The sequence below is a fragment of the Ipomoea nil genome, unplaced genomic scaffold, assembly GCF_001879475.1.
Source record: "Ipomoea nil cultivar Tokyo-kokei standard unplaced genomic scaffold, Asagao_1.1 scaffold1617, whole genome shotgun sequence".
Lineage (NCBI taxonomy): Eukaryota > Viridiplantae > Streptophyta > Magnoliopsida > Solanales > Convolvulaceae > Ipomoea > Ipomoea nil.
In genome coordinates, this window is record NW_017618045.1 from 568,461 (window position 1) to 577,243 (window position 8,783).

The following is an 8,783-nucleotide window of genomic DNA, read 5'->3' on the forward strand; positions in this document are numbered from 1 at the left end:
GTATTAACATATTATATACTTACAATTAAGATATTGGCCTTATTTAGTAAAATAGTTAGACTATCAGTCAATTTTAACTTATTTAATTACTATTAGTTGTTTAATTTTGTTAAACAACAATCAATATGAGTGTTTGATTAATTAGTTTTTTTATAACAATTTATAGAAAGATATAATTCACACTTGAACCTATCCATATGTGTGTGTTGGATGGGGAGGGTTCACGTGAGAACATGTTTTTATATAAAAAGTGAAGACTAATATGATTCATTTATTTGGATATATCAACACTTGAGAATTGTTGAAAAGTAAAAAGACAAAATGTAAGGTTCATTTTATAAATATTACAAACTTAAAATTTTATAATAATTATAAAATTGACTAAGGCTCCGTTTGGTTTGCGGAAAATATTTGAGGAGAAATGGAACTGAAATTCCATGGAAAAGAAATTACCGGGAAGATGAATTAAATTGTTTGGTTGGTGGAAAATAAATTACTGAGAATATCGATTCCATTGTTTGATTGAGTTTGAAATTGTAAGGAATAATGAGTATAAAGACAATTATACCCTTACATAATAATAACAACAACAATAATAATGATAATTAAGAAAAGTTGGTGAGCGCAGACTTGTCCTACTTGTTTTTCATGAAAAACAAAATATCAAGAGGGGACCATGGAAAATGTTTTTCTCATTTTTGAAGAAAATATTTTCCATGAACCAACCAAAGAAAATCTAATTTTCTTTAAATTTCAGAAAAACATTTTCCATGAACCAAACATGCCCAAAGTGTTTCGAGACAAACTTTTCAAGGTCAAAGCTTTAATTTACATCATAGCACTTGCACATGTATCTTCTCTGTCCTCAAACTTTCACCACCCCAACACTAAGCCAAAAAAAAAAAAAAAAACGTTTTAGATTGGAAAATTATAAACTAGAATAGGCCAACATAATAGATTAAAGAAAGAATAAAACCCTATACTTTAACATTATTTTAATAATACACTACTAAATCCCACGCTATTGCCATAAAAATGAATAAGCTATTCATTATTAGAAAGAATTTTCATGCCTTACAACCTCTGCTTACAAATCAATAAGGTTTCTATAAAACTAAAAAGAACCCATCCTACAATGAGGATAAAGAAATTCATATTCACACGCATATTTTAATGGGAAGAGGACAAAACATATGAAGCTCTTCCTTCAGTCCTTGCCATGAGGAACAAGTTTTCCAGCTTTTCAACTCATCACTTGATAAATGTTGCCAATTCAAGTTCTACGCCGCATTTCAATTTTCATCAGCCCCCGAAATTTTAAAAGTAGGATGACTGTTCGTGAAGCACATTTAGCTGCGCGAGTACCTTTGCTGCTAAAGACTTCAGATTGTTACTCCCCCGTTGTGTCAAGTCGACTAAAGGCATCTGTGCTAACCGTCCATACTTTTGCTTGTATTCCACCATTCGGAAAACTCTTTCCAGGGAATGCAGGACCTTTTCCTGCAACCCAGGGGAAGGGTTGCTAAGTAGTCTAATCATGGAGGGTATGGCATCTGCTTGATCAAGAGCTTTGCTACCATTTTGTAGCATTTCATCTTTAATCAAAGTCAACAGGGCGTCCAGGGAAGCTTCACAAGCTCCAGTATCTGAATCTCGAAGAACCCTTACGAGAGGCACCACTGCATTAGCCTCTAACAAGCAAAACGATGACTCAACTCCACAAATTCCTCGGTGAACAGGGCACACCTCTACTTTCGAAGGCGAGAAGCACCAAAACCCTTGTTGCTTCGTGATTGGCCGGCTAAGGACAGAAGAACTCTCGGAAAGCTGAGCAAGAGCATTAGCAGCCCGTTTTCTCGTCAGGCTTGTGCCTGAACCTAGCAACTGGACTAACTTGGGAACAATGCCAGCTTCGGCAGCTTTCCTCTGTGTTTGCAGGTTTGTTGGGTCTGTGAGACGGCACAATGCCCCAACAGCATTCTCTACTAACCGATATGCTTGGGAACTGCTATTGTTACCATCTGGAAGAAATTTGAAAAATACAGGAAGTCCTCCTGCAGCTAAAAGCCATTCAGAGACCTGGGGGGAATCGGGAAAGTTTGAGATGATACCTAATGCTGAAGCAATTTCTTCTTCATCAGGAGAAGTTGTCGTGATTCTGAGCAACGTTTCAATTGATTTTTGTTTCGTGTGCTCTCGAATAATAGCTTCATTACCATCCTCGACCAAATGATACAACAACTTCACAGCATATGCTCTTACGTTGGTGTCACCATCCTCACATAATTGAACTAGTAATTGGACATCCGGGCACTGTGAATAAAACATCATGGCACTACATAAACGACTTTTACTAGAAAGTGAAAAAACGAAAGGCCTTCTCAAAAGTGTATTACCTGGGCTATCTTGGCCTTGACACTACCTGCAGAAGGAGACTGGCACATGGCACAGAAAGTACGCAGAATACTTTCTTGTACAGTAGCTTCTACAAGCTTAATTAGGCTAAAAAGTCCCTCTATATCTTCATCACAGTCCAATAATGAAACCGGTGTTCCACTCGAACCCTGATTGGTGGTCGAGATGGCAAGATTCATGATAGTGGCTGCAACGACTTCCCCCAAGCTCTGGTGGGCATGGTGGTAAAGCATATTAAGCAACTGGCGCACTGCACCTTGTCTTATCATCTCCAAGCCATTTCTGGGTAAGCTAGAGAGATTCAAAAGGGCTTTGACAGCAGCAACTTTCATCTCAGTTTCACGATGTGATATCAACCGAAGAAGTGAATCCAATACTCCTTCCTCAAAGAGAGATGATTTATTATGATCAGTCAACTCCATCTCTCCTAAAGTTGTTGCCATTATCAATTTGATATCATCTGGTCCTGTTATTAAATGCAATTAACGAAAAAACCTTTCTGAGTATCAACCATCTCATAAATTAAAGGAAAAAAAGTTTAATTTATATATTAACCTGCAAATAGACGTTGCAACAGATACTTAAAGTAATTAGCTTTTGCCATCATGATAACATTGCCATCAGAGGATGAAAGATTCTCCAAAAGATCTGTTGCATCTTTGGCAGCTTGGATATCATCTCCCCTTGACATGGTAACTAAGAGAAGTACACAACCTTGAACCTTTCCAATTCGATCGCGAATTGACTCATTTTTTGATAGTTCGAGCAGTAACGCCACTGATGACTTCCCCTCCACAATGCGGCGTCCAAGAGAGCGGACAATAGCTTCCATTCCATTATCAACTTCAACAATTCTTTCCTGCAAAATGTTTAGCCTTCACTACACTTAAGATCACTTATTGGAGTATGGCAATAAAGGCTATTCTAACCAATCAATGCCACTAGCAATTAGATCATTTATATCTACTCGACATTGATATTTTTACTACATCTCAATTAATCTTAAATGTTAAGAGATAAATGCCAGAATACAAATTACTGGGAGGAAATATGCATTATGAGGTCTGTAGAAAATATAACACATAAGAAAATCCATATTGCTGAAGTAAAAGGGTAACTACCTTAGCATAATTATTATCCTTTGCCAAAATGTAGAGCACCTGAAGAACTAGATTTCTTATCTCTCGACTTTTTGCCCCGAGAAGCTTAATTAGACTAGATACGTATTCCTCCATTAATACCCATTCTCTATGTATTTCTCTTTGTTCACAAATATCCTTTAACTGCTCCAGACAATTAAGAACTTCTTCATCGTCATCTGACAAGAGCTTTTGTTTCAAGGAAGTAATAGTGATCATTGTATTTCTCTCCTTCCATTCCTCAATTGACTGTCGCAAAGTTTTGTTAGGCCTCAACATTGAAGTATCCAATGAATTTAATGTTATGGGGCATGAGTTTTCTTCAGTCAACCAGGTCTCTATGGCACTCCTCTCAAATGTATGTCCTGAAGGAGTCTCAACAGGATCAATCATTACTTCTCCAGTGATTGGGCAATAAAATGACTGAAGTGGTTCTAAAGGTTGGCTTCCTAAAGAATTGCGCTTTGTGAAATACTTCTTTTCCTTATCCTCCCAAGATGATGCAGCATCTGCCCTTTCCAACAGAGCAATTATCTGGTCCATTTGTAGGGCTTCGGCCTGATTTTTCCTTAGTCGTGCATTTTCTATTTCATTTCTAAATTCCTCAAATTCTTTCTTCAGTGCTGAGTGTTCACTAGGAATTCCGATTGCCTCAGCAATTGAAACTAGCAAATTGTTGGCATAGGAGCGATCAACATTCCTCTCTTCAATTCCTGCTTCAATTTTCTGCAAAATTTCTTCTTCAGTTACTGCTGCTCTAAAATCTACATCGCGCATGTTGTCAATCAGTCGGACAATCTCTTCCTTAATACCTGAAGAGATGTGAAGTGAGGTCAAAGGAATGCAACTCAATGCCCGGCTCATCTCTTTGGTGATGCCCTCTATGCGCTTAGCAATAGATCGACAATTCATCAACAGATAAAACTTGTTCTTCACGTTGCATTCTGCAATAAGTTGCTTGGCCATCCTAGTCTGCTTGCTAAGAATCTCAACAACATTTTCCAAACTTTTGGAATCGCTTGTGTTGTTCTTGTTTAACTCTTTGAGGATAGGAACAATTCTATCCAAGTACAACGAAAGCTCATCCAAACTGCTCTTACCCACAATGACGTTCTTGGATGTACACACTACTTCAAGCATGCTCTCTATGGTCTGAGAGAGAAGATCTGGACCAAATGATGAATTGGTAATCACATCCAACACCATCCTGGTGCCAACTAAATCCCTTGCAAACAAGCATTCAGATTAATCCCATCCCAAGCCACCATTTCACAAGTCTAAACCAATTTGCTTGATAAAACTAAAATTTCATCAGAAAAGGGGGCTTCTGCATCTAATCATCAGGAAACCTACATAATTTTCATAAAGAATCACAGTAAGAAGATTGAATTGAATTTATTGTTAGATACTAACCCATGAAAGAAAGGAAACCACAATGGGAAATTTTCATAAATGGGTATTTCCATATGCTAAAGCCCCAAAGCTGCAAGAATATCGATAATGCAAAAGTTCAATTCAAGAAATTATCATTTTTCCTTGGAAACCAAACATAGGCCAAAAAATGACTACTACCATTAACAAATGCACTTGGATTTGTTGAAACCATTAATAAAACCAAGCTTAAACTATGTGTAAGCAAAGAAAAGCAATTCATCTATACAATCTCCAGTGAGAAAGTGCAACCCCGGCAAAAAATTTACCAAATAATCAACGTTAGTGGTGAACATCACTACATCAGTCCATTCAGTCGGTTATGGTCAATAAGCAACCTATAGCCAAATAATTGACACCTATCTTTTCACCTCAATGAAAAGAAAAGTAATGGTCTGAGAAAAAAAAAAAAGAGCCAACAGCTTTTAAGTTTTCTCTCAAATTTAGGTATCAAATCTACTGCTAGAGTGATTTTAATAACAAGCATAATCTCTTTAATACAATATATGCAACCAATAAAGTCACATAATACAAATAGATTCTTGGTACAAAAACATCTGCCCCCTCAAATGTCATCCACCCAGCATTTTGCGGAGCATAACACCAAAAAGAAAAGCATTAGTTTAGCTGATAAATAAATAACTAAAGACAGAACAGTGTGAACAGATCAAGAGAACAATACCTCAGAATAGTCTCCAACATAAAGATTTTATTCCATTTTGAGTTCCAGTTTATTTTCCAGTGTACTGATTGGGAATTCCATCATTGTCTTTCCTACAGATAAAACATTATACCTCTGAATCAGCAAATAATTGAGATAAATCAGCATTTTGAGATAGTGTAATAAAGTGTTATTGAACTCCAATTAGAATTATTTACATGTGGGAAGAATAGGCATAGCAATTCATGTTGACAACATGAACACGATAAGCGTAAATATAGATACAACCCATTAAAATTAATGGGTTAGAATTCTAAATGCGAACATGTTTTTTAAATAGGTTGACACAATAAACCCATTTAGTTAACAGGTCCGAGTACACACACATGATAAAGAAAAAATTGTTTTTTTCAAAAAATAAAATTTTGAAAAACATAAAATATCTACAATTCAATATCAAATATTCAATTTATACATGCCATAATATTTTTAAAATGATAAATAGCATCCACAAACCATAATCTATGTGCAAATACAAGTTATGTCCTTTATTTTTGTCCCTTTTATTTTGCTAAGAGAGTTGTACTTTTTCCAAATAGTACATTGAACTTTTTCTGAACAAAAATACCCTCTTACCATTATAACATTTTTAACTAATATTGCAAGAGGAAATAAAAAAGGCAAAAATATAAATTTGACCCCTTATATTTTTGTTGTACAATCAAAATGTCATATAATATTTGTTGGTCAATATTAAAAGTCTATTTTATGCAAATTTTATTCAATTTGTTCAATTCTTAGAAATATATTTATACTTATGTGGAAAAATGTGATACTATATTTATACTTATGTGAGAAAGTGTAATACTTATGTGGAAAAATGTGATACTTTTTTTATGGAAAATATAATACTTTAAATCAAAATGTAATATTATGGGTTGAAGAGTTACTTATGAGAAAAATTGGAATACTTATGATGGAAAGTGTAATACTTTTGAAAAATCCAACCCGTTTACTTGCACTATTAAGTAAAAACGGTTGCACTGTTAAGTAATTTTACTTGCATTTTTTACTTACTCATTTACACCAATTACTTGCACTTTTAACCCATGTTACTTCACCAAAGTTCGAGTTATTTACAAAAATGTGATAGCGGTTTTTTAAAAAAAAATTACATCTAATCTGTTAAATCTGGACATGTGGATGGTTGTCATTGGTTCTTAGTTCTTTCCTGGGTATATATATATATATATATATATATATAGAGAGAGAGAGAGAGAGAAGAGGGGGGGGGGGGGGGGGGGGGGGGGGGTGAGCTGCTACCTGTGCAAAATGACCAAAGGATTCTAATAACTAGAAAATCTCCGTACATAAAAGATTTGGAATTGCAGGTGATCAAACCCCTTTCTGAACAATATATATAGTGAAATCATGGTAATTATGCTGTTGAAACTTTTTACGTCCGTATTCATAGTCATAAAGAAAAGAAAATATATTTTTTCCTCTTCTTTCTTTCCCTTTCAGTTTATGTATTTTTCTTACAAATTATGAACTACAATTACTACCCACTGTTATATAACAATTGTAATAGTAATATTAAGCAACATTTTATTTTACTTAGTAGATTAAATCCTTTGATTCTAGCATACAAATTAGAAAAGACGATGAAGATTTTAGAATGAGTAGAGTCCCAAAGACCTTATTGCTGTCAACAGTAGTAAGACTTGAGCAAAACAGAAGGAAAAAAAAAAAGTCAAGCACAAATCAATTTTACTAGCAGCGAAATGAAATTAATTTTCAAGCGCAAATACTTGCAGCACCTCAGAGAGTAAAATAAAAAGAAAATTTACAGAAACCTAGCATCAATCTCAACAAAAATACAGAGAACAAGGAGAAAAGAGATATTACCTCCGGAGATTTGTGTTGCAAGTTGCGAGGTTGTTGCAGCGGCGGAAGCGCGGAACGGTGATGTCGATGGGGAGCTGAGGAGACTGTCAGACTGATTTCAATGGCGAGATAATGGCGCGGCCATTGCAAGTCGAGGCGAGAGCAGGACAGGAGAGAAGACCATGGACATAGCTAAGTCAAATGGGTATTATGGAAAATGGAAGAAGAATTGTGTTGAAGAGCCGGTTATCCGTATTTGGTAGTACAAAATATGAATCAACGGTTAAAATTTGTATTTAAATTGTGATTTGTATTAATATAAAATTGGTTAACAATTTGTATTTCTTTATTCTAAACATCAATTTTGATCGAGTCAAAATAAAATCGAGTTTTTTTAAGTGGGATGAAGAAATTGATATATTGTATATTCAAAAGGAAAAATAGGTGAATGAGTAATGGATTTTTAAAGTGCTCATTTGAATCGAAACAATGAAGATGGGAAGGCTTGAAAGAAGTCTTTGTCTCACATTAAAATTAGAAAGTGAGTTTATTTGTCATTTAAATGTTATAATTTTATGATCTTCTATATATACCTTAGTCTTTGGATTGATTTTAAGCTTTCGAAAATTTTATTTTTTACTCTTATGTCCTATGCAGTCATTCTCTCTCAAAACTTCTGCTCAGGCCACATAAACTCCTGTCGCTTGTTCATGTTTCCTGAGGCATGAAGGTAATATAGCTTGAGCGGTTGAACTATATTACCGTAATCCATTTTATCATAGGATAATGACGTTACAATGTTTCTAGTATTCATGTGAGGCAGCGAATCAGTTTTAGGTAGAGTGTATTTATACACAATTTAAATTTTCCTTAATTTCGTACCTTTTGATCTTGGAATTATTTTTGCAGAAATTATAAATCCTGCTAGTTTATATTTTTATATATTGAAAAAAAATCAACTTATCCTCATTACAATACATAATCTACAACATATTAACTCTATATCTTTATTTTAATTGCATCGTAGCTAGTTGCACAACAAAAACGACAATAACCACAACGATAATGATGATGATTGTTAAAATTAAATTATTCTAAAATTTATGTTTAAAAGATAAAATACTATAAAAGTAATTAAATTAATAAAACAATATATTCATTATCTTATATGTTCTTTTACATCTTATAATACTCAAATTTATAAAAGTACAATTAGATCTTTTTAACAGAACCTATTAAAAAGTTTTAAA

At 34.3% G+C, this 8,783-nt stretch overlaps 1 protein-coding gene across 2 annotated transcripts; it reads right to left on the reverse strand.

The window, feature by feature from the left end:
* Positions 1-1,024: 1,024 nt before the first annotated feature.
* On the reverse strand, positions 1,025-7,725 carry LOC109191171 (U-box domain-containing protein 43-like). 2 transcript variants are annotated; one of them, XM_019341754.1, is made up of 7 exons: positions 7,555-7,725; positions 5,668-5,759; positions 3,537-4,903; positions 2,971-3,274; positions 2,397-2,881; positions 1,306-2,313; positions 1,025-1,269 (listed from the first exon to the last, which is right to left on the reverse strand). In XM_019341754.1, the coding sequence occupies exons 3-6, from the start codon at positions 4,758-4,760 to the stop codon at positions 1,318-1,320; spliced, it is 3,009 nt and encodes a 1,002-aa protein (XP_019197299.1). In that variant the 5' UTR covers positions 4,761-4,903; positions 5,668-5,759; positions 7,555-7,725; the 3' UTR covers positions 1,025-1,269; positions 1,306-1,317. The 2 variants fall into 2 exon arrangements, with proteins under 2 accessions (XP_019197299.1, XP_019197298.1); XM_019341753.1 differs by lacking the exon at positions 5,668-5,759 and having other exon boundaries at positions 7,555-7,711.
* Positions 7,726-8,783: the final 1,058 nt, after the last annotated feature.